The 25,927-nt window shown below is 43.5% G+C and overlaps 3 protein-coding genes across 6 annotated transcripts in view; 2 read left to right on the plus strand and 1 right to left on the minus strand.

Annotated features, from left to right (window-relative positions):
* Positions 1 to 398: 398 nt before the first annotated feature.
* Positions 399 to 5,948, plus strand: LOC147250959 (myozenin-2-like). 3 transcript variants are annotated; one of them, XM_086221435.1, is made up of 6 exons: positions 399 to 542; positions 1,471 to 1,558; positions 2,282 to 2,448; positions 3,557 to 3,710; positions 4,244 to 4,427; positions 5,258 to 5,948. In XM_086221435.1, the coding sequence occupies exons 2-6, from the start codon at positions 1,480 to 1,482 to the stop codon at positions 5,439 to 5,441; spliced, it is 768 nt and encodes a 255-aa protein (XP_086077561.1). In that variant the 5' UTR covers positions 399 to 542; positions 1,471 to 1,479; the 3' UTR covers positions 5,442 to 5,948. The 3 variants fall into 3 exon arrangements, with proteins under 3 accessions (XP_086077561.1, XP_086077562.1, XP_086077560.1); XM_086221436.1 differs by having other exon boundaries at positions 3,557 to 3,638; XM_086221434.1 differs by lacking the exon at positions 399 to 542 and having other exon boundaries at positions 1,456 to 1,558.
* rbm22 (RNA binding motif protein 22) lies at positions 4,672 to 10,594 on the minus strand. 2 transcript variants are annotated; one of them, XM_086221433.1, is made up of 11 exons: positions 10,542 to 10,594; positions 9,107 to 9,160; positions 8,996 to 9,025; positions 8,763 to 8,895; positions 8,194 to 8,294; positions 7,927 to 8,099; positions 7,626 to 7,826; positions 7,349 to 7,513; positions 6,769 to 6,857; positions 6,510 to 6,638; positions 4,672 to 6,409 (listed from the first exon to the last, which is right to left on the minus strand). In XM_086221433.1, the coding sequence occupies exons 2-11, from the start codon at positions 9,107 to 9,109 to the stop codon at positions 6,255 to 6,257; spliced, it is 1,179 nt and encodes a 392-aa protein (XP_086077559.1). In that variant the 5' UTR covers positions 9,110 to 9,160; positions 10,542 to 10,594; the 3' UTR covers positions 4,672 to 6,254. The 2 variants fall into 2 exon arrangements, with proteins under 2 accessions (XP_086077559.1, XP_086077558.1); XM_086221432.1 differs by lacking the exon at positions 10,542 to 10,594 and adding an exon at positions 10,352 to 10,507 and having other exon boundaries at positions 4,673 to 6,409.
* Positions 10,595 to 12,908: 2,314 nt separating this feature from the next.
* The window catches only part of ndst1b (N-deacetylase/N-sulfotransferase (heparan glucosaminyl) 1b), a 45,225-nt gene continuing 32,206 nt past the window's right edge, over positions 12,909 to 25,927 (plus strand). Inside the window, exon 1 of the mRNA XM_086221437.1 lies at positions 12,909 to 13,098. The gene's annotated coding sequence lies outside the window, so the exon portion shown is untranslated. The remainder of the gene's footprint in view (positions 13,099 to 25,927) is intronic.

Consider the following 25,927-nt stretch of genomic DNA (forward strand, 5'->3'; position numbering starts at 1 on the left):
GTTTTACAGAAGAAACAATAGACTGAGAGAAGGAAAATACATGTTGCAGTTGTGTTGTGTATGTGCGTGTGTGTGCATGTGCGTGTGTGTGTGTGTGTCTATGTTTGCAGTGGAGAGGCTGGATACTTGGCCCCTCTGGGAGTTTAGTGTCACTGTCTGGGCAGCAGCTGTTATTATGCACGCACGTAAGCATACACACACACACACACGCGCGCGCACATGCATGCACTCACACACGCATACACAGGATCAGATTTTTATTATCCAAGACGTTTGAGGTCAGGATGTAAATCTTTGCACTTGCCCCTTCCCCCTAATCGCCCTCTAATACTCCCCCCGAGTGTTCCCTCCATCCATCCTCACTCCTGCTAAAATAGCCCAGTGAGGTAAGGGCCCAAGGCATCCTGGGAAGAGTTTAATCCAGGCTATTCCTTCTCCACTGAGGAGTTTGGAAACATCTCAGCTCCAGTAGAGGATAAAACTCATTGCCATCCAGACCGACTCCATCAGCTCAGACACACACCGACAGTCAGAACACACAGGTAAGAGTGAGAAGTGTGATCTTATCTCATGATAGTTTCCAACAAAACTCCTAAAAGAGACCAGATGTGGAAGCCAGGAGTTGAACCATTGCAAGGATGCTGCAGACATGAGTTTAATGTGAACTTTTGCATTTTGGATTTGCGGCATTGTGACATTTTATCATCACTGGAAGCGTTTGGATTATAAAAAAAAAAAAAAAGTCATCAAAATATAATTAATGTTGTTTGTTTCCTTACAAATGACATGTATGGAAGAATTTTAGGGCCTGGAATGAGAAAAAAAAAAGAATTTACGTGTCAAGCTGAAATATTTAGAAGCAAGTCAAAATGTTGAAAGTTATGTCAACATATTGATAATTATATCAAACTGTCAAAGTTGAAATTGTATCTCAAGAATAACACCAAGCTCTTCCAAATTGACATGGTTTGGAACTATCTCTTCTAGCCCCTATACCTACTACCCTATTATGCTCAAAATGAGAGCTAATTTACTCCTCCTTAACCTGACTTTGAAGTAAAATTTCATCAAATGCTCTCCAAAAAACATTCAGTAGATGCAGCTGCATTCAGCTAGAAGTTTGACTTCAATCTTGAAAGGTCATGTTTAGTCTCAGCATTTTGACTTAATTCTCAAAATCCTATTTCAACATTTTTTTCTTGATATTTCACTTTTTGTCATAGAAAAGTTTGAAAAACCTCCTCCAACTTTCTTATCTTTGGCCCTGATACTCCTCAACAGTCTCCTTGATAGAAAAAAGTTTCATGTTAACCTTTGAGGTAGAAAAGCTCACTTTTTACTTCTACAACTCAACCAGAAGACATTTTGTCAGTACTGATTTGAGCTGTGAATTCTACATATAAAAGTGGCAGTGTAGTGCCTATAGAAGCCACACTTAAGATAAATGGTTCTAAAATGTCTGTCTATCAGAGGAAAATCATGATGCAGTCAGGTGTGGATAATGTGGCCAAGCAGAGGATGCTGCAGGCTCGGGCGCTGGCAAGGGAGGCCAAAGGAGGTAAGAACTTCGGAATCAGGTGAGCTGGTTTGAAACGATACATCGTAGTAGAGAGCAAAGCTACACACACATCACGCCTACGGTATTAAAACCGGCTTTGCGTGTGGTCGTATCTGTGTAAGTGTGTCCTCCGCCTGGGGACACCTGCACAACGGTTCATCTAAGCGCTCCCCGTGTGTTGCCCTCCAAACAGTGCAGCAGAGACTAACTCAGCTGCACTGTTTGTTTGTCCCTCCTATCCGCCAGCCAAGCTTAGAAACCGAGTCCCCTCAACTCAGCAAATTGTGACTCCCACCAGGGAATTTTACAGCGGCCGATCAAAGGCAGCTTCTCAATGGTGGCGTATGCCCTGCCGTCTCCAAACACTTATCGTGAGCAAGAAAGAGGGCCATCCTCTCCTACAAGTCTTTCATCCAAAGATCCTATTTATATGGCCAGTTACCCATGCAACCCTGGACTAGCACAAACATTACGCGCGCCCTGACATCATTTCAAGGCTATTTCAGTCCCTCCGATGAGCAGAGACCCTGCCCGGATTTCAGCTTGGTGATGCTACACACCAACTCCAGCACCCCTTGGCTGTTTATCCCAACAGAAACAAGAGGATCTGTGTTGCTTTCCTCTCTAAACTCAATATCTTAACGTATTCATGTGAGGAGTCATTCAGTACCACACACCATTGGAGTAATATTACGTGTGATCATCTTTGTCATGTTGTGCTAGGGCGTCTGAATCTGGGGAAGAAGATCAGTGTTCCAAAAGACGTGATGATGGAGGAACTCAATCTCCAATCCTCCAATCGAGGCTCTCGCATGTTTCAGGAGAGACAGAAGAGAGTTGAGAGGTTCACGCTGGAGAACGCTGCCGATGGTGCTTTCAACACCATCAGTGTAAGGCAGCGTGGGGGCGGGCACATAGCACACCATGACTCATATCATCTGAACTAACTTACACAGATGTTTCTGACATGCACTTAATGCTTAATAACAGCTTGTTAGTGGGCAGAATTTATCAGGGAGCTATAATTACTCACCACTGAAGTTTGACCCTTCCCAGAGTCTGTGGTCTCATTTTCTCTAGAGCAGCAAAAGGAATTAAACTTGTTACCACAGTACGTGCATGTGCAAAAAGAGTTGTTTCTCACACCTTCAAGGATGAGAGAGCAATAAAAGCACATTTTAAGATGTTTACAGTGATTTACCATTAAACCATGGGGCACATCGGGATGTACGTTCGTGTCAAGGCTATGGAAGCCCATTTCTGCCAGTGAAGTAAAAATTATATGTATTATAATGTGGTGATGATAATAAAATATTTTCCTTGTTAGTCACATTTGAGGAAATATGTCATAATTATTACATTGAACATAATTTTAAAATTATGAGATAAAATGTTTATTTTTATCTTGTTATTTTTGTCATGTACGTTGAAATAAAAAGTTAAAATGATGAGATAAGGAATTGATGATTAGGATTAAAAGTTAAGATATCGAGGGAAAGGTTAAAATTGGAGATGAATAGGTCCTTTTTCATAATTTTTTCCTCAATATTTTCAACTTTTCTATCATGTTTTTTTAACTTTTAACTCTCACGATTGAAACTTTTCATCTCAAAATTATGTCATTATTCATCTCATACTTTTGACTTTTTTTATCCTAGATTTACTTAACTTTATGATTACCCCCTGAGAATCTTCGTGATAAAGGCTATAGATTGGGTTCCTTTTACTGGCGTCAATTGGCTTCCATACAGAACTGACTCGCATGCCTTGTGTCCCGATCTATTAGTGCCCTATTGGACCCTAACCCTGGTGCCCACTCCCCCTTTATATAAACAGGCATTCTGTTATTAACTAGCAACCCCAGTATCTTCACAACTTTAAAAGACATTTAAATCGAAAGCTGAAATATGACATACTAAACTTTAAACCTTATATAATGTATGCTGCAGTATTCGACAAATAAATAAATAAATATAACCAATTTAAATTCCTTCCCAGGCCTATGCAGATGCTCTTCCTCCCCCACCAGTTGTCCCCGGGCCCCAGAGAGTAGGCCAGCACCAAGGTTTCACCATCCCTGGTAAGCATAGCCTGGTCATGAATCTTCAGAAGACTGTAGCAAAGAAGGGCAGTCCTGACGTCCTGGCTCCAGGTAAACGGTCTTACATCGGCAAAGACGGGATCACCTCAGACTGCCACAAGCATGAGAGGTCTAACTCACCGCAGTGCATGGACACCACGTCTGCTTGTTTCATGTAGAAAAACATTAAACCAACAAATGAGTTGTCTGCCCATCAGTGTCAGGAGAACTGGCAGTGTGCAGGAAGTAATTGTCTTTGCTTTTAATCTTAGCTTGAATGCTGCTGTGTATTTGGCCTGACAGAAGGTACAGGCGCTTCCAGTGACAGCCAGTTAAACTTCCATCAGGGATTCACACTGAGATTTAATTATTGTGGATCCCTTTGTTGACAGGAGTGACAGGAAGTAGATTTATGTCTATTAGATGTTTGGGTGTGTGCGCTCGCTTATTTTCACTTGAATGGCTTTTGTAATTAGTTTAGAAAAACCTTTTTATCCTCGGCACAGCAGAGCGTGTATTGTTTACTTTACCTTAAGAAACCACATAAAATTTGGGGCAAAAACACATCTTGATCTCCTTAAATTACTTTTTTTTTTTCCCCCCAGGATATTCTGGTCCGCTGAAGGAAATTCCTCATGAGAAGTTCAATACAACAGTAGTTCCCAGATCGTACTGCTCCCCGTGGAGGGAAGCCCTGGGAGGGAATGATGATCTCCCAGAAGGCCTCAGTTCAAAGCTGCCCCCCCGTGAAAAAAGCCAGCAGCCTCTCAACTACAGGTGCTTCAACAGGTAAAAACCCTCAAGTCTAGAGGATTATACATTCTCTTCATCTGGAATCACAAGTTAAGAGCCCCACCCATCTTCAAATAGACCCAGAGATGTCCAAACCATGTCATCCATCATTTCTTCCCTCGGCTCCACTCCATGTTTCCCCATTTTGAAAATTAATCCAGTCTCTGGCTTGCACCACATTGGACCGCAGCCGCATGATGGCTATTTTGAACCCTGGCACTTGAAAGATGAACCACTGGAGGGGGGGATCCGCAAAGCTTTTAATGCCCTCAGAAGACAGATTGTGAGTAAAAAAAGGGAATCATCTTTCTTGTGGAACACAAGGAATTACATCACACCAGCGAGACAGAACAAAGGTTAAGCTCAGCCAGATGGAGGAAAGAATCTATGAAAGGCAAATGAAGATTTGCTTGATTAAGGATGTCAATCACTCACTTTCCGCCTGCCAGTCTGGAACTTGACCCCCTGTGGCGGGATCCGTTTACACCCCAAAGATTATTATGAAATTATAAAGCCGTAATTAAATCTTAAAACTACGTGAGTGGAAAAGGCTTAGTTCACTGCAGACCCAGTTTTTCATCCCACTGGTTTACTTCAGTTTACAATTCCATCAGTTACTGAAAACTTGCATTATTTGTCCTCACCTATGAGGAAGGTTTTCATGACCATGACCTCTAATGTCTGTTTAAACCAGTATTATGCAAAAAAGGCTAGTCAGGTATTTGTGGAGCTAATTTTCAAGAACTCTCCTAATTTTGGTATTCGTTTGCTGATTTCACACCTCAGTTCATCTTTAATGCCTTCAACCTCTCGTCCTTGTCACTCAGATCTCCGATGCCATTCGGTGGTGGTATGGCCAGCAAGAGGGTGATCCCAGTAATTGCATTTGAAGCGGTTGAAGCTGAGAACCTGCCCAGTATTGCTCTGGACCGAATGTGTCGACGACCCAACTTCAACAAAGCCCCCAAGGGGTGGGGGGCTGTTTACTCCGCTGAGTCTAATGAACTATGAAAAAGCTGAAGACTGACGCACTGAACTACACTTGCTCTTCTCGCCCTACTAACATCATCCCTCTGTCGAAAAAGAACGCCTGCGTATGAAGTATAAAGCACTTAGCTACTGCTGAGTGGAGCTAACTCAGCAGAGAACAGAATGCTGCAGCCCCCCCCCATCCTTTCTTCTCTCTCCCTGCAGTGTCTTACTCCCCACATCAATGTCTCAGCTCCTTCACCTTCTTCTCCCCTCTAAAAACATACATTGATATTAATAACAGTAACTGATATGATTGACTAAATTTAATGGTGAGTGGAAACAACAATCAAAGAAAAGCCTCACGAGAAACTAAGTTGTTATGCTGCGGAATATCAAGATTTAGAAAAAAAAAACAAAAAAACATAAAATAGGGCATTGAAACCAAAAATAAACATCCTCACTGAACCCCCTCCCTCCCCACGGTGATTTTCACAATTCAACAAATACAAGTTTCACCTTAAGAATACATTTTCATATGTACATTGGCTCCCGACACAGGAGCCTAATAAAACAGTTCTTGTTGTTGAAGTCTTTATGTTTGGATGCTGGTCCTGATACTTTGAAATGCAGGTAGAGACAAAGTCGCTGTTGTCCCTCCTAGGACAGACGCCACTCGTTCATTCCCTGTGCAGTACGTTAGAGATGCTGTCCCTTCTATGCAGCACAATTATACCTGCAGTCGTCCGCAGGGTTCAGGTCCAACAGCATCCCGAGTGAAACCACCTGAGCAGGTCTGACTGAAAGAGAAGGAGGACGCCTCATCACAGCCCGCGGTTGATTTTATTCTGGTGATTAATCGCCGTGGCGTGAGCCGTGTGCAGCATGGGCACCCATGCGCTGAGGATCCTGGGATGGGTAGTGAATTTGACCTGGAGGTCTCATGCTCATGGGAGGGGGCATAGGTGGAGCCATCGGACCCATGGGGTGAAACATAGGTGGGCCAAAACCTGCGAAAGCAAAAGACAAGGACACCACAATGTGTTATGTGTGATATTTCTACCTGGCCCATGTAAGCTGCTGTCTACTTGTTAACAGTGGTGATTTTACCTGGAGGGGGCGGGTTGATGCCAGGCGGAGGGGGCAGAGCAATATTCATAACAGCCGGAGAGGTGCCTGGGTCCAGGTTGAAGTAGTTTGCAGGAGTCTCTTCATCCAGAGCCGGTGGTGGTGGTAGAGCTATAGCACATCGAGTACATTCCAAAACACGTCAGCAACAACCCTCATCGTAGTTTGGGGGGGGGGGGGGGGTTTGACTCTCTATGCACTAAGTCCTGATACAGATTTTGCTATATGTCTTGTGACTCACCTCCAGGTAGGCCAGGTACAGGATCAAGTCTGATACCCATCTCATTGATGCCATCTTTGATGCCGTCCTTCCCTCTCGCTGCCTGAGACCTAAAAGAGACCAAATATTTTAGATATGCACAAAGAGATTTTTAAGTGTTCTGCTGAGCTAAAACCTCTGTGAAAAACTCTGTTCATAATTCAAATTAAAAAAAAAAGGCATTCCTTAGTTGTGCATAATCTGCAACTGGGAGAGGATCAATAGTCCAGAAATATGCTCACCGAACAAAACCTGGTGTTTAATAAGCAAATCATTATTGATCACGTTGCCTTCCAAGTGGCTCTGCTCATCGTCTGTGACCAAGTGAAAAGATACCGATAGCTCTGCTGCTCTCAGCTAATTAATAATTCAAAAACAGCCAACGGGCTAACACACCTGAGATAAAACACACAGCTAGGCCTCCCTCGGCTTGTCTGCTGGTTCTTATTGGGAGATAGAAATACGCACTGGGTTTAATCTGCCGAGTTGACTGTTGACCACAAGAAATGGGACAGACCACACACTCAGTACCAACGTCCCAGGAGCTCAGTCAGCTTCTTACCTTCCCCACTTAACGGTGAGCCTCCGTCCGTTGATAATCAGCTTGTTAAAGGACTTCTCTGCAGCCATTTCAGCTGCCTGCCGTGTGGCGAACTGGATGAAGGCACACTGCTGCCTTTGAACTATTGTAATGGTACGAATCTCACCAAACTGGTAGAAGTGACTCCTACAATAACAAAGAAACAAACTTAATGGACCTAAAACACAGGAATCAGTGTTGTAAGACTCATCTATCAGGCTACAGGAAGCCTCAGGTCTGGTGGAACAGGGATCCTCACTTGAGATCTCCATCAGTAACGGTATCGCCAAGACCCCCTATGTAGAGGGTGGTGATGGTCTTGTCCTCCGGGGGGTCCAGTCGGGGCATGGTCGAGGCCCGCTTCAGTAGTTTGTCAGCAACTGGATCGTTGATACCATAGTAACGGTCTTTAATGTTCTGGTCTGCAAGTGGGTCATCAGGGTCTGTTGGCTTCTCGTGTCTGTTTGACAAATGTTCGGATAACAAAACATGAATAGTAAGAAAGGGATATAAATCACTCGACACCCGAGACCGACACCACACTGTGAGATACTCCTCACCTATAGGGACACTCCTCCCCTCTCTTACACTCCCCCTTCACCCAGAAGGAGCAGATGTGTGGCCGGTTCCTCTTGTAGTACGGTGTAGTCCGGGCCAGCTTCAGCAACATGTCACTGGAGCTGGTGGCTTTTCCTAGCTGGCCAACTGGTCGAGTGCCGTCAGAATTGGCTATCTGAAGACAAAGATGTTCCAAATTGAAATCCCAAATCAGTTATGAATAAACATGAGCACTTTCCAACAACTAGCACTTATCAGAATAAGTTTACCTCTCTTTCCATGTTCTGCGTGTAATACTCTTTGTTCACGTCTGACTTTGGAACATCATCTTTAATCGAGAGGCCAGTGTCCCGAACCTGGATGGGCAAACCTGTAAAATACAAAATGCAGCAAAGAGTGGATTAAGTTGTAGGCTAGTAGGCTTGCCAAGGTAGCCGGTGCTACTCTGCTCAGGCTTTCAGAAGGCACCTTGACCATTGTTGTCATTAGTTCATCAATAAGTACAAAAAATTTGTGTCTGCCTTTCGCTTTCGAACCATCAGTCAGTGGCTTGCAGCTCAGTGAGTAGCTGCCTGAAAAATGTTACATTGAGACTGTCTGTGAAAACAATTCGCAAAGCAGTGCAGCAGAGTTCCAGGCTGTGTGCGGTGTTAGCACACGGCTAGTCTGTACTGTTAGCGTAACCATGGACGGCTGTGTGTATTCTGCATAAAATAAAGTCCAGGCACAGAGTTTCTGTCTTAACAGCAGAGAGCAGAACAGCTGACAGGGGTTGTTTACAGTGTTTGTAGGAATATGTTCCTTCAGAAAGGGGTGAATATTAACATATGTAACTCACCATACTCCAGGTCCAGCAAACATGTCTGACAAACATTCTTCATTTTACTGCACGTCTGACAGACTTCTGTCTTCTTGAAACGCATCCGTGTCCCCGGACACCAGCGGAAGACAGTAAAAGGTCGGGCACAGATCTGAGGGACACAAAACGTAAAATGATGTAGAAATATTCACACCCCGTCAAAAATGTTGTATGCTGAATCCTATAATTCTAAATATTTACACTGAACGTACCTTGCATTCTTTCCCATATTTCTCCTTGGTCTAAAAAACAGCATGGAAAAGTGTGAGTGCAAACACATATTTCTGTCAGCACTAGAATACAGTGCACTAATGCTCACTCACCATGCGAATATAAGGGTTTTCTCCTAAACATGTCTGACACAGGATGGGAAAATCCTGAGAAAGAAAGGATAGTGAAATAAAAGCACTTTATCTGTTTCATCATCCACAGTCATCTGAAGCTCACTCGCATAGTTTTGTTTTCTTTCTACAGAGGGGGACCTTGGTGAATTTAGCTGTGTGACTACAAGAAGTGCTACGGGATCCACTTCGCCATCTGTTGAAGGATGCTGTTTCAGTCCAAGTGCTAGCTGCTTAGAAGGAGCATAGCCTGAATTCATCTTTCCAACAGCATCAGCCAAACGCCTAAATATAAGCAGCTCTAGTAGCACAAACGTCAACTGCACAGGCTAGGGTTGCAAAGTTTATATTCTAATATCTTGACAAAATCAACATTGGCCAAAGGCCCAACTGTGTCATGTCTTTGCAGATGAAACTGATTTGCTGCCTTTTATAGTGTGACCATTTTGAGAGGAAAGTGAGACCTCAATGCGTTAGTATAAACTTAAAGGAAAGATTTACTAACTATGGGAGAGTTTCATTTTGTCCAACTAGTGTTATTAGCTTAATCGAAATCAGTAACCTGTCCGCGGCCATGACGAGAATGACAACAAGGAGTAACGGCATTACCAACGAGTAAATGCCGTTACAAAGGCTACTCAACATCTCCAATTGACAGAAGCACAACTTTTCTCGTTTGGACGTCGGTTCCTTAGACTTACAGCGACAGTTACGCCTTATAAACTATCACTTGGTCACATGAACGTTACAATGCGACGGTCTGGTTTCGTGTAGGAACATACTGACTAATATTGGTTGGCCATTCCCCATCACTGACGCTAACCCGCCAGTGCTAACTTTCATTAGCATTGCTAGGTTAGCTACGCTAACCGCTAGACTACCCAAACCGGGAATCGGAGTTTATTCTGTGCAGAACCAAGTTTCTTATCGTCCCTAATTCAGTGACAACTGGGATCACAGTAGATTCAAAGGTAGACAGCTATATTAACGAATGGGCGATCAATTACTGTGAGTAATACTGGCATGCTAAAGAAGATAGCAGTTAGCAACCACGCTTCTGCCTCTAAAGGTTAGCTTGCGGAAGGCTAACTAGCCATCTAGCAAACGAGACAGATTTCCGCCAAATTTTACAGAATTTGTGGCATATTGATCCCCCGGAATGTAGCAATGAATATTTGTTCCGCGGTCGAAATCTCAGTTTTATAAATTTAAGCGAACTGAACGTACCGCGTCTTCCCAGTTCTGTCTATTGTAGGTGTTGGAGCCGAGGGACGTCGCCATTTTGCCGAGTGTGAGGTCAGACCTGACCACGATGCAACGCGCCGGATTGCCACGTTTCACCTCGGGGTGTCGCTCTATTTCAAGATTGTATACACAAAACAAACCCATGAAACTGCAGTGAGAGGAAGCAGTATACCGGGCAGCATATGACACCCTGGCCCGCGGTATCCGTGCGTGTGTAATCTCTTTACTGCGCTGTAAAGAGACAATGTTGTCTTCACTGTTGTCTTGGTGATAATGCACCAACCAGCAAGGCTGAAACAACTTTAAATCTGGTGCTGACATAAATTCAGAAAGTGTATTTTTGAAGTGAAAATCTTCCACATTTGCGAAGGAATTACTCTTTTTGTAAATTGGTGGGGGTTTTTCGGATTGTTTTTTTACTTGAATGTATTTCATATTAACATTTGTATGATTTTTAAGGCAGTATGTTCACTCATAAAACATGATATAAATGCTAAAAATGGATGCAGGGTCAGTACTTCCTCCATTGCTGTGTTTGTGTGTGTGTGTGTGTGTGTGTATATGTATGTGTGTGTGTGTGTGTGTGTGTGTGTGTGTGTGTGTGTGTGTGTGTGTGTGTGTGTGTGTGTGCGCGCGCACTTGTGCCTAAGCCAATTGAATAGTCCACTTACAGTTCATCTACCCACCTGTTCCAGTTCAGGTCAGGGTGTCTTTGCTGTGTGAAACTCCAATTAGTGGGGCAAAGGATGTTTGCGATATCGGATTGGCATTAAGCCCTTAATGTTTAGTTAAGGTCAGGGTGAGGTTGCAGAGTCAAAGCAAACGGATTAGATACAGGCTCGAAGTGCTGGCAGCTCTTCCTCAGTGTGGTTGCTGTTCCATTCAGCAGGTCAGGCACGCAAATCGAATGCATTTGTTTGCTCATCTGAGATGAAAAACACTAACAGATCTTTTTTGGTCATTTTAGTCCTGAGTGCCTTTGAGTCAGTAACATTAATTTGCTCCCATGCTTCTATTTCCTTCACGAAGAGCTAAGATGACCTCCTCCTGGTTCCCCATGAGCAGCTGGGTGCTCAGACTGCCTCTTGCCCCCCTGTTTAGTGGAACAGCAAAGTAAACCTTCTGGGCATTTCCCTCTCGGTTTTAATGAGTCGTGTGACCCTGTCTCCTCTATCATGTGATGTGTATGAGTCAACCAGAGCTGGTTTGAAGGACGGCTTTGTCTTGATTTTGCAGCTCTGTAATCAAAATCACAAACCTCATGAGTCACAAGGTCAGGGGGTGCGTAGGTGTGTTACCTTATTTTTGTTCCTCATTTTAAAGCATGAAAGAGGCATTAGCAGTTCCTTCCTCTACCCTGTGGTACTACATCCTGTTTAGGCAAATTTTCTCTATTCCTGTGTATATTTAATATTCCTTTAGATTTTATCTTGTGCTTAATATTTGTTTTGATGTAATTGAAGGTTACTGTTGCTTGGTTATCATTTATCTTATTATAATTAACATCCCAAATACAATCCTTTTTATATAAATGAATTCTTGGCGATATTCTCCTCATACAATTTCCCTTAGAATGAATATGAGGAGAATCTCTTTTTAGAGGAATAATATTACCTTGAGTATTATAAAGTCCCTATGACCATTTTATTGTCCCCATAACAAAGGGGGGGGGGGGGGGGCACGATCACTTTTCCTTAAAGACTGCAGTGTAATTCAACCTAACAGCTCTGCCATGAATTCTACTTTTATGAAGCTTTCAATTTTTTGTTGATGCTGTCAAAAAGTTATTAAATTCTTGTTGAGGGTTATTATTGAGGCTCTAGTGGATGGGGATGTTCTATAGCAGTACTTTATACTGAAAGTTGTTTTCATGTAAATTGGGTAGCCAAAATATTAGAGACATCACATGGTATAATGTCATCCAGTTTAACAACCATAACAATCTACAACCACAAAAACAGTCAAATTAATCAGTTATAATCACAATGATTCACATTTGATTGAAAGCATTACTAATGAAGTGACTGATTTTATGATTAAGCCCAAAACTGTTTCAAAATATAAAGACAAACACAGATTAAAGTGTTTTATTAAAGATGAAATTATTCCTTTTCTTCTACTATAAATCATAGATGAGGTACAAAAAAAAATCAGGGAAAAAAAAAACAGTAACCAAAAACAAGAAAACATAAGACTAGTAACAAAAGAATTGAGAAATAAGAAACACATCACAAGACATTAAGGCTTTTCAACATTTGCGTTTTACATATTGTAAAATATATAATTGTGACGAATCAGATAATCACCACCAACCTTGAACTTGTCTGATATAGTAAGCATTAAAAATCGGAGATAATCCCAGTTACACTACCCACTGAGAGTTCATGATATCCAGCAGAGTAATCTCAGCGCTGGAGAGCCTGGATTGATCGCACACTGATTCTTTGCATGTTTGTGTATGCATGTATGCGCATATTAGAGGCAAAAATGTGCCGCTCGGGCGCTCCCTGTCGACAGTTATGGCGCACTGCCGCTGCTCTCAGCTGCAGAAAGAGAGGGGCATCAGATTTCCCGACTTCTCACAACCGAGTCCACCGTATAGCTGCTGCCTTCCACATCACGGCCGACGACATTGCAAGCCGAGACGACAACATGAGCCCAGTGTGTCTCAATCCCGCATTCGAGCCAGGAACCTGGAGTCGTCCTGAATCCATCTAGACTCAGATACGGTGAGTACGCGGTGGCAGCACGGTCTCGTCGCCGTGTTTCCGCACATGTTCGCTGGGCGACTGAAAGCAGCGCCGCCGCCGCCGCGGCTCTGCTCGGCTCGCTCTCCCAGGCCAGGCTAGTTGTCTGGCGCAGACGGAGAATGAGGCCAGTGTTCGGCCCGTGTGGAAACACGAAGCCCCGGTGGCTTAGTTTGGCGTCGGGGGGGCACCTTTCTACCCGTTTGTTGGGCTAGAGAGACGGCTAGCGTCATTGTTGGGGAGGGTGGAAGTTTGTGTTCAGCTCAGGATAGAGCTGCTCTGCTCGGTGATTTAATACAGGAATTCTTTATTCAGCCGCTTCCCGTCATGCAGCCGCCACCAGCTACAACTTATTTTTGTAACTTTGTAGCTGCTGGGATTCACCCACTTATATCAAACCCCCAGCTTTAACTAACGGGCAAAAATTGACCTACAAATGTTCCACTCTGATGTGTGATTTGCAATGAAGGACTTGAAAAGGCCAAACGATTGTGTTTGCAAACGATATTAAAGGTCGACGCGACTCTCCGCCACCTCATCTAATAGCACTGCACACGAGAGAGGTGGTCCAAAGATCAGCAGGGGAATGCGACTTACTCAATTTGTCCAAACGATAATGTGGGTTAATTATCAGCAGTGAGTAGAGAATAATGCAACTGATGGATCAGACTTATTCTTTGCTTGTAGGAATCCTCTGCAGAGTCACGCTTACCCTGTCCAATAATCAGTATTTTTGCTTTTAAGTCTGAAAACATCCTGAAGCAGCGCTGTAGCATTCTTTGAAGTGGAGCTTGATAATAAGTTGGAGTCTATAAACGCTTGCATGCGTCCAGTTGGAATTATTCTCAAGATGTGTTTCTTGTATAATGCACCATTGAAGTGATGCAGTGGGGTTTCTATGTATGACCACCAGTGACTTAACTGTCTCATCCTGCTCTTTGGTTTAAGGTGGAGAAACCAGGATAGCTGCATCCATTAAGCACTATAAACATTTGACTCCGCTCACAAAAGGGGCAGTCCAGACCTGCCTGAAAACTGTTGCCTTGGGGTGTGCTTACGTGCACCTATGTGGGTAAAGGAAGGAGAGTGACTCACACTCAAAGAGTGTATTTGTGGGAGTCATGAGGGCTTTCCCTGCTTTTTGTCTTGACTATAGACGCACACTTGTAGCAGAAATTATTAGTCGGATGCTTCACATTTTTCCCATGTGCTGTTTTTCCACATATTCTAGTCTCTTTTTTTTTTAATATAGGGCTTATTTCATTTGCAAATTAGATTAAAAAAGACTGTGGTTGCTGTCATTTATTTGTCAAAAATTGTGGCGAGCCGACTCTTAGGTTGCTTTCTATTTATCTGTGCCAACTGTTCATCTGGTTGTTCTAACCCTCCATCTGACTGCTCCCACTGGCTGCCAAACATGCTGTGATCTAGCGCTTTCAGCTGATGAAGGCTGCCACTGCTGCCACGGCCATTTGATCGTATATCAGCGTCTCTTACTTAGATATGCCTCTGAAACGCAGTGGCTCGGTTACAATGCCTACACACAGAGGTTGATGAAATGCTGAAGGCGTGACAGATCAAATGGGGACAGCCAAACAGTGTTGGGGCGTTTATCAGAATGAGGCATGATTGCAGACAATTTGTCATTTTAGATTTTAGGCTTGAATGGGAAGCGCTGACGAGAAGGTAGCTTGGTGTCAATCATAGCCTTGAATGATTTATTAATACTTCGATGTACCTGGAAGAGGGAGTGGAATGTTCCGTCCCGTCACATAAAACGCTACACAAGGTGTTTGGGACTGCGGTGCCCAAGAACATGCCAGCTCCTGTGTTTTTCCATGTCAGGGCCCCCAGTGTGTTTGGGGGGCCGACCTCTCTTTAGATTGGGGTTGGAGCCAGGCAGCTTTCCAATCCTCAGCCCTGTCCACTGGATGTAATCTCTTCTTTTTACCGCAGTACAGCTCCCTATGGTTCTTGTTCATGCATTTATATACTAGTACTACAGCACCACTGCCTCCACAAGATACTGGAATGAAACTGACCCAAAACAGACTGCGGTTTGACACACAATCACAACAGTTGGTCCAGTCCAAGATGTCTAATCTCAACCGTCCGTAGGTCCCACGCTTCTCCTGTTCTTGCTTCCCTCAACTGGCTTCTTGTAAAATTCATTATAAAATCCTGCTGGTTACATCTAGGTCACACCATGACCTAGCCCCCAGCTGTACTTCTGAGCTCCTCATTCAACACCGCCACAACTGCTCCGACCCTTCCATATCTAACCGCCCTCACGCTGAGCTGAAATGAACAAATAACATAGGTTTTGGTTTACTTGCAGAATCCAAATATTGCAGCTCACGTGCAATTAAACCCTGGGTTGTTCATTGAATTTTCTTTCTTTCTTTCTTTTTTTAGGCATTTCTAGGACAAACTGTAAATGAAAGGTGGCCAATTCTTTGCTTTCTTATCCCCAGCTCTGTGGAATCCTGTTCTACAATCTGCTGAATCACTGAACTGGTTTAAAGGACGCCTAAAAACAATTTACACCAGCAAGCCTTTTTATAGACCTCCCATCCTGTTCACATGGTTTGCCTCTGCTGTTTGTTTTTTGTTTTCTTTCGTATTTTGTACCTCTTATTTATTTCAATTAGCATGTGTACATACAGCACTTTGTAACTGTGTTTTTGTTTTTTTTAAAGTGCCATATAAAGAAACCTTTACTTCCTGCTAGGATGCAGGTTGTACTATTGTGGCCTATGATGTCTGGAATGTAGCAGAGCGCATTTTTTGGCTTAAGCTGCACCGTCACGAGCTGTATCGGAGTAAATACATCTCAAACACCACAACACAACTAAGTATTAGCAAATGATCTGATAGCATCTCTAATCCTCAGGAAAACCTGGATAGTGTTTTTTGTGTGGAGCAAGCGAGCCTCCGTGCAATAGTTGGCAGGCACCGGGGGTGTCCACATGTGTGACTGGCTGGCTAGGCTAGCAGAGCAGCTGAATGCTACAGTATGCAGGGAGATCAGATTACTGAACGATTAGCCATGGCCTCCTATCCCGGCCCAGGGAAATGATTTTCCACTGTCATAATTCCCCAGACTGAATTACGCAGACCGGTGACTCAGAGATACTCAATACTACAGCCTGAGTACTGCACAGCATAACTGTTACACTCTGGAGAGGCTAGAGAGTGGTTTTACCATTGTTGCACCAGAGAACAAAAGTTTTCAAATGTAAATTTCTTTCTAGCATGTTAAAGTCATTCGACCCAGCATGAGCAGAGGTTGCATGATCATTCACTCTTTGTAGGGGGGCTGAGTTTTTAACAGATCATAGTCAGAAAACAGTCCAGAAACCCTAAACCATCCCTCAGATGTCCTTCTATTGTGAGACATAAGTCGAAAATGTGAGCACATGTCAGTTGGGCGACGAGGCGATGTAAAACAAGAAGGCCTCTGGTGGAATGTAGCTGAATGGAAAGCTGGAGAGAGAGGGAGAGAGTGAGGGAGAGAGGAGAAGGAAATTTGGGAGAGGCTAGATGGTGGAGGTATAACCATGTTTCCAAGGTTCCTACCCCCTGAGGCAGGAATCCGATACATTCCAGAGGCTTCTATATCCAGACGAATAATGGTGACAAGGGTGTAGCGTTTCATCAGATGACACATGATTGGAGTGTAAGCGCTGGGAAAGTAAAAGCTGTGTCATAGGCTCAGACATAGCCAGCTCCGATTGCCTAAAGCGACTGGGACATATGCCAGGAGAGCTGCACGGGTTACCTGAGATATGGACTGTATCAGCCAGATTTTATATCACTCCTGCTTCACAAACACTGAGTTTAGGTACACACGTTAACATAATTCCACGCTATGAATCCATCCAGAATAGACGAATGCAAAGCAGTCCATCATGCTGTGTTCAGGCCTGTAGCGGTGATTAAGGAAGGATTGTTATTTAGTACCAACTCACTACCAACCAAAAAAGCAAATTAGATTTTGCTGGTCTATGCTCTGCTGAGTATCTGAGATTTGTGTTACGTTGCTCTTCTTATGGGGGTGATACACTATCAGCAGCCCCTTCTATGAGGTAAATTTCAGCCTCAGAGTAGAGTTTTCAACCCCAAATGTGAGGTGTTCCTGGGCTCCTGAGCTGAAAGCTATTTACGCCACAGATGTGGGTCAATTCCTGGTTCCATTTAGCGGTCAAAAAAACAAGCTGTCGTATGTTAATGGTCTTCACCTCAAACATTCTCGCGGACCCTCGGGGTACAACGTATTCATACACTCGACAAGCTCTTGCCTCTGTCCTGTTAATGAAGCCGTTTTCCGAGATGGAGATATGCAGTAATGGGAACGCACCACTTCACTGCGGGATATTCTAACCTTGTCCTCATCGTAAGTGCTATCAGTCATCAGATATGATTAGATTTTTTTCTCGCCTGTCTCTATTTAGCTATTGAGAAGACTCTTTTTCAGAGTTGTGCGTGTGTTGTATTGAGACATATATTATATCTGTTGTTGTTAGGGGAAAAAAGAAAAGAACAATTTGACTGTCATCCCAGTGTGTGTTTACTTTTACCCAATGCAAATGTCATATAACTTGTTAATGCTGACATCATAAACCCTGTTGGTTGGTGCTCGCTAATGTGAGCATGGAGGGCTCGGTGGGGGTGTGTGCGTGTGTGTGTGTGTGTGTGTGTGTGTGTGTGTGTGCATGTTTATCTAGTTGTCTGGTGGCCTCGGCTGGATCTGGCTGCACCACACCACAGATACCACACACATTCTCTCTCCTACTGTAGAGTGTGTGTGTGTGTGTGTGTGTGTGTGTGTGTGTGCATCCACAGACGCCACGGTGTTGTTTTACATGCAAGTATACAACATTCTGAAAAAGAAAGTGTTAGCTGTGCTTGTGTTTTAATGAATGAATCGCTGTTTCATCAGTCAGTTGAGGGAGGGGCTTTGATGCTGACAGTTTGAATTGACTGTTTTCTGACATTTCAGTTTCTTAGTATATTGACAACAAATGTGAGGGACGGCAACAAAGTGGCTGAGTTAGGAGCAGGGTTGCCAAAACCTGCCAGAACAGCTCAAATGTGCACTGACATGGATTCTACAAGTCTCCGTAACTCTACTGGGCAGATGAAACACCAACTACATCCAAAAGTTATTCCCTCATTAGGCGATATGATGTTGTCCAACAGTGCTGTCCAACATGTCAGTCCTGATCTCCCTTCGGATGTTTCACTGGATCGAGATCCGACGATTGCAAAGGCTTTAGTATCAGTCGCATCAGTAGGGTTGCAGCAGTATGCCAGGGTCAGCTTTTCTTCCTCTACTCCTTTCTTCCTTCACCCAATTGTTTCAACAGTGAGACTTTTAACAGATGCATACACATTATGACTATCATTATATATCATAATTTTTAAAATACAGTGAACCTGTGATATTTTACTGGGAAACTCGTATTATCGCAACACCGTCCAGTGCCCCTTCTGCCTTCATCATATTCAAGTTTTTCCATTTCAGTCCTCAGTGGCTTCTGACATTGGGGTGTTAACAGGGTCGGCGATCCAGGAGGGGCCCATAAGTGCCCTGTAACCTCTGAATAATCTGCTGTAGTATTGTCAAAAAAACCTTTTGGAATCATCATCTCAGACTAAAAAAACAAAACCTGGTGGAGTTGATATCTTTCATAAAAACCTTTTATATCTGCGTAGTTTCTAATAAAGGCATCACACTGATTTGAAATATACACTCATTTCTAATTAGGCAAGGCCAATTCAATCTAAATCAGTCTACATTCAATGAGGCTTTTATCCAATTAGTATTAGAAACTTTTCTACTTTTTTTTTTTTTTCAACTCAAAGGTCCTTCTTGAAGGTTGTAGTTTGCGGTGTTGTAATCAGAGCAGGTCAGTGCATCATGGCATCCCACCAGGACAGCAGGACGGAGAAAACTTAACCAGGGCATCTGGTGCCCAGTGGCCCTGCTCTCATCTCTTTCCCTCTCTCCCTCGTCTCTGAGCCCCAAAGCAGACCAGGCCACCACACCACAGCAAGTCATCTGGTGTCCAGTTGGCTTCCATCTGTGAGTGCATTTGGCTTCACTGCAAACAAAGCACTGTAGCATGCGAACGGCCTCAGCCACATCAGAGCAGCTCAGCTGTACTATCGAGCTTCATCTTTGGATCCAATCTATGAGTGTATTTCCAGGGTCATGGGTCGTCTCTATTTCAATTCACTGAATTGTATCGGGGCATTGAGAATCCACCGTAACAAACTGACTACAGCCTGATGGCATACCTCGTCTCCATTTTAAATTGCTGAGGTGGAAAGAATTGTAATGGTGCCGACCCGAGGTCTACCTCCTGGCAAGCCAAAGTGTACCCCTCCACTGATCCGAGTCGGTGCCGTGTCTGCCTGTCCTGCTGTATCTCATCCATCCTGGGTGGTAGGGGGAGGTTTGTGTGGGTGTTTGTGTGGCCCTGTCTGTGCAAGACAGGTGTTTGGCAACCCGGAGGTCGGTGCAGACCTTGCAGGGACACCTCAACGGGAGGGACGGCTGGAGACTGCAAATGACATCAGGAGGACCAAGCTTTGCTTTCAGAAGCTTTGCGACTGTGACATTGTGACGGTCAGGTGGAGCAACGGCTGGCTGTGCTCAGTGGGATGTGCTACAGCTGCAAGCATTTGGTGCTCACAAAGAGGCTCTGAATATATTTGGGTAAAGAAGCAAAACGAAAGGCACCATAGTGGGGTGTGCAAGCCAGGAAACACAAACAACACCCTACCCCCTCGGTGAGGTGTTAAGTGGCCGGATATGTTGGGAGAAAGGAACACAGGTGTCTGGGTCGTGCTGTATGTATGTTTGTTTTCTGTTGCTACAGCTTGACCAAAGCTCACTGGCTCCCAATTGTCCAGGGTGGACGCCCCCCCCCCCCTTTTTTTTCCCCCCTTCTACTGGGTCAGACTAAGCAGGGAATGAATTTGAGAGTCTGATAATAGAATTCAAGACATCCCACAATACAATGTAGAGGCTTCACATTGAGCAAGCCTGGTGGTTTTTAGATTCCTCTTTCGTTCTTTATTCTTGCCTTTATCTCTTTGTTTCCTCTGATCTACCCCAGCAAAGGAGGCGTTTGAAGTTGTCAAGGCTCTGGCTTTGCTGTTGAGTCCTCAAAGTGCTTATGTGACAGGTAGAGAAGAGCTGAAGGCAAGTACTGTGACTCCCACACAGTCCACATCCTTCCTTGTCTTCTCCGTGCCCTTGTCTCCTGCTATCCACCGCCTACAACCTTGGCCTCTATGGTGATGTCACTTCGCCGAGCTCCCCCTTTGGTGAGTAACAACCCAAAGGTGTGCTCAGAGGAAGACTCGTGGACCAGAGGCCCATACTATGACTCCTAAGGGAGCACAGCATGGTGAGGTAATGAGTTGTTAACCCATCAGCTACCTCCGTGTTGGGTTAGACCATCAGCAGTGACCGCTATCACCCCCCGATCTGGTTGTTTGAGTAACCCCGTGGCTCCTCCAGATGGCTGGGCCTCTCAGCTGGTTTATGATAACCATACAGTTAATATCTGGGCCACATAACATGCTCCCAGCTTCCTGCCCCCCCCCCCCCCAAGCTCCCACAAACTCTGTTCTCATTTCTCTCTACCACCCTCTGTGCTATTGTCTCTGACGCCTTCTCCTGAGTGCCCTGATTTATTTCTTTATTTCATTCATCCTTTTTAAATTCCAGAATCCATTTCTTTTCCCCCCCAGGCACAAAGGGCGATGGCTAGAGACGGTGTAGCAAATTAAATTTGGTCTCCCTCTTTTGCTCCCCTTGGACGTCGGCATGATGGAACAGTAGAAGGAGAACGGGAGCAGAGAAAGCTGGTGGAAAAAGCCCATTTCCCATGCATTACTGTCTCTTTCCTCAGGGTCCATAGTGGAGTAACATCGACACCTCTCTCGCTTTTTCTTTTATCACTCTTTAATTTTCTTTTTCCCAGCCCCCCCATGTCTCACTCTCGCTACTTCCAGTCCTTCTCACGCTGCCTAACCTGAAGGTCTCTCGTTACTCGTTCTACCACCGCTAACACAATCTGACCCAGTTTATTAGTTTGGGTCTAGTGAATCATTAATCGAGGTTATCTAACCGTTCCTGTAATGATTCCGCTCCGACTTGTGTGTCAGAGCCTCTCTGTTTGAAACCGGTCAAGCTGTACCCTTCCTCTGCTTCACATTTGTACTCCATCATAACCATCTTGCAAAGACACATTGTCCCCAAAAGCTGGACTATATATTTAATAGGTGAGTTGTGCACTGTAATATGTCATTGTGTCAAGAGTACAATACAAAGATTTAGTGCACTGAATGCAAATTAATCTTGTGGGATGGCAGTAGCTGAATAGATTGTGGTTTTGGGGGAGGGAGGGGAGCAAAGGGAGGGACAGAAGGAGGGCTAATAGTGGCGACAGAGAAGCGAGGGAGAGAAAAGAGCATGTGAGGAGGAGGAGGGATGTGGGATGCAGTCATCGCCAGGCCCATTCATCATGCAATGCCTGCTGGGATGAGCTGGGGTCAGTCCCGCACAACACAATTACAGCCTGTTCTGGTGTGTTGTGCTCGGCTCCACTGTGTTCCGACTCTGTTCTGTTGTCTTTTGTTACATTTCCTCTGTTCCATCTCTCTTGTTTTCCCCTTTTTGCATGTTGTCTTCTCGGCTCGGTTCTGCGCGCTTCAGTTCAGTGGCGGTTTTCTCGCCTGCTTTTATCTTCTGTTATATATTTTTAAACTTGCTGCACAAGCTTTTGCAAAAAAAAAGATCTGTTGCAGCTCTGTGAGCAAAACAGCTCAATTAACTGAGTGTTTGCTGCAGTTTTTTTGTTTGTTTCTTTGTGTTTTAAATACTAAGTCGTCTTGTTTTGTTTAGTTTTTTTTACTAAGGTGCTCAGTTGGCTTCTGTAGCATCCATTGCTTAGTCTTTTTTTTTTTTTTGTCATCCACACCTGATTTAGAGCATCAAACTTGATTGATGTGACTGACAGGCCTGGTTAGCATGGAGGCGTGCGATGGTAGTAAACATCTTGTTTACCCAGCCTGCCTGACAGTCTTATGAGTAGCAAAAAAATGTCTTCTGTATGTTCTAATGCCAGTCGACAGCTGAACCTTTTAATAAGTATTTCTCTGTTTGCCATTGCGGGAAACCTTAATGTGGTCTGAGGGCTGTAATAAAAGATGCAGCAATATAAAGATCCAGCAACACCAACTTTTCACAGCAGATCAGGGGGTATTTTTGTCTGCATCATAGTACCTGGCAGGACTATATGTTGTTGTCACGGTGACATTTGATTCTGTCACCGAGGAACAAAACCTGAGAGAAAAGAATAGATTCCATCCTTTAGGTTGTTGACGTGTATCAATTATGGATTACCTTGCTGCATATGTTTAGACTTCACATTGAAATGCTGCAAGAAATGGATGCTGTATTTTTTTGTTTTGTGTTATATTTTCGGTTTACAGAGTTAAAATAGACAAATAAGAAAATGATAAGTTTTGTCTCTTCTCAGCTTGTCAGGTGTGGAGAATAGCGAAGATTGAAGTAGTCGACGATCATGTCTTCTGCATCGGTGCATTAATTGTTTAATTAAGAATCCCAATGAGTTAGTTTCCCCTCTTTATATGCCAGTTATTGTTTTAAAATGTAGTTGTGTTTATGAAAAGACATCTGTTCAAATGTAAATTGACATCTGTATCATAAATCTCAATCACAATCAGGTTGAACTGTCGAGCAGTTCTTATCTGATTCTGATTGATACCAGTTATTAATCCGTCAGTAGGTTTGCATGATCGAAGCGGTAGCAGTGACATTTTCCGTCATTACTTCTCACAATCTCCCACAGCAAAGGTGATCGAGTGAACGTCCTTTTCACGAACCTGGCACCAGCAAATCATTTAGACAATAATCAATCAGAATTAGCGGGAAATTGGGGGGAAAGTATCAAATTAGTGTTGATTTGACCAATCCTGCAATCAAGGTATAATTCATAATATTACAGGAAATTGTGACTCTTCTATCCTCAGTCCCTTTTTAAAGAACAGCAGAGAAAAGCAAATGATGTGAACAAAACAATGTTAACTTTCCAATGCCATTTTACCTGGAGCTAATGTTGCAACTCCTTGATAATCTTGATATATTGTTCAGCCTTAATCAGAATTTGTGATCCTTAAGTCATCTTATTGACTCTTATTTTATTTATTTATTTATTTTAGATGAGAGAGGCCCAGACTTTTTCCCTTGTTTGGCCACACTAAATTGTTGGCCGAAGTGCACATCCTTTAGTTGAAATGCCTTTTGTCTGTGCACTGTCTCTGCTTCTTCACTCTTCCTCAGTTCACTTGTGCCAAAATGGCACTTTACCTGATCAAATTACAAAAGAAAGATTATTGGAATTCTACATATTTAAACTGCATTTTATGTCCCCAAAAAAAGAAAACAGCATTTAAGTGATTTACTTAATTCTGTTGTATTCTTTCGAAATCAATTTTATAGTTTGTAGGCCAAATTTGACCCCTGGTCCCTCTTTGGGCAGATGGTTTAGATGTAATGATCTATGATATTTTATGTTTTTGTCCCAGTTAAAGTTATGCGCCTCTTCACTTATACCAACCCACTTCCTTGAGTTATTGCTTCATATCTTGTTTGTGAAGGCGTGCTATTATGCAGCATTAATAATGCCTGTTGTTGTTTTTTTTCCTGTTTATTTCTTTCCAAGCCTCATGTGTGATATTGACAATTAACCTGCCAAAAAGCATCCTCCAACATGACAAATACTCAGTGTTCTACTGGAGTTTTATTCTCGGCATCAACATGCTGTTTATTAACAGCAAGCGGACTTTAGGGAGTTGTGTATCTGTGCATCGCTGTATTCTGAACACACTATGAGCTCCAGTAGTTGGGTGAATTCTTTTGTCGTGACAGAGCGGATAGGAATTGCACCCAAAGGTCCTGGATACCTCACTTGCTCGCTGAGGATGCATTGGGTGGAGACCTGGCTGAAGGCAATGAGGAGGAAGCTCTGAGAGTGACTGAAAGAATGACAAATTGCTGCCAGAAAACGCAACAAAGCATCTGGAAATAATTCGAAACCATGAGCTGTATGGATGCTTCTCCTTTGTGCTCCAGAGGCAACTTGACTTTGCCTTTTTTGTTTTTCCTGGTAAATATTATATTTATTTCAAACTTTGTCAGTAATTGTCATACAAATACTTGTGGTGAGTTGTGGTGAGTAAGCACGCTAGCTGTGGGTCGTAATGATATTAGACTCTTTTCAAAGGCGTTACAGTTAATGGAAATAACAAAATGGCCGTCAGGCCAAGTTCATTATTCACATGGTAGGAGCTGCAAATTTTGGACAAATGTAAGATGTGTCACATGACAGTTGGTGCTACCAGGATAACCTGGTTATAGATCATATTCTCCAGACCCACTAGAAAACAAGTGTCAACTCACAGTATCTGTCAAATGGTCCTTTTTATTATTATTATTATTGTAGGCTTCAATGTTTGTAGCACCTAAATGGCTGTGGAAGCGCTTCAGTGTGGCCGCATTCACCAGTTCACACTCACATTCACACACTCGCTGCTGCAACCTAGCAAGGTGCCAGGCGGCTCACAAGGAGCAATTAAGGTTTCAGTGTCTTGCTCACGGAGACTTGGACGCGGGATCAAAAAAACAGGCCGAGGTCTCGTCTAATTGTTTGTATGCCTGTTCTTAAACAAAAGCGTCAACAATGAATGAGTCACTTTAACAATAGCTGACAAGTTAAGACCACAAATACTCAATGTCCTGTTTGTAAGCCACGAGTAGTTATAAATAATTATGTGATGTCCCGGTTCTTCTTTGCTAATCAACAAATGAGCAGAGTACAAAATTTAGGAGGCTGCCTGAAATTTGGAGTGGCCTTTGAGCTCATTGTATAACCTCTACTACAGACAACAAAGCTGGCCGCATTATCTGGGACAAGTTCTTACAGCATCCCATGGCAACAGTGTCTGGGTTGCTAAGTACACCTGCTCAGTGGCTCCCCGACTTGCAGACGCAGCAGCTCGTCTGTCGTCAACTTGTCTTTTGTGCACCTTAATGAAGCCGAGGAGATGCGATGACGGGCCCCTCGTCTCACTCTTCACCTAATTGTGCTAATGTTGAGGCTGATGTTAGCGTTGTGCTGGTTCATCTTCCCAGTGAGAGGAAATGGCAAAGTCATTAAGGGATACGAAAACTCTGCTAATTAGACCCGGGTAGTACGCTGCCTAGCTTTAGGGGAATGGGAATTTTCTTTTAATGGGTTGAAGATACTGAAATATGTGGTGTGTACTTTAATGACATGTTGCTTTCATAAAGTTGTATTCCATACTTTGTCAGCTTGAGGTCAGACAAGAGAAATCTGGTGTCTCCCAGGGACCAAAACACACAGACTACGTTGTGATTTCAATAATTACTGATGGAGGACTTGACTTAAAATATATCTAAAAGTAGGTTATTTCCAATTGACGATCAGATCATTAATCAGCGACAGAATGGACCTATCGTGATTGTTTTTTTTCCAAAGATGATTCCATCGCCTATTAACTAACTTAATGGGGTTAGACGTTTATGGAAAAAAAAAAAAAATCTCTGTAATTCGCACCCTGCCGCATGTATGTAGAAATGCTGTTTCCAGCGGAGGGAGATTTCTGCTAGGCACGTCTTCCTCCTCTCAACATTGTCAATCATCAGCATAGAGGTGAAACGCTGGACTCTAAGACAGGATGAGATGAG

Source organism: Aulostomus chinensis, chromosome 13, assembly GCF_037954235.1.
Source record: "Aulostomus chinensis isolate RoL2024-O1b breed Wild chromosome 13, RoL_Achi_v1.0, whole genome shotgun sequence".
Lineage (NCBI taxonomy): Eukaryota > Metazoa > Chordata > Actinopteri > Syngnathiformes > Aulostomidae > Aulostomus > Aulostomus chinensis.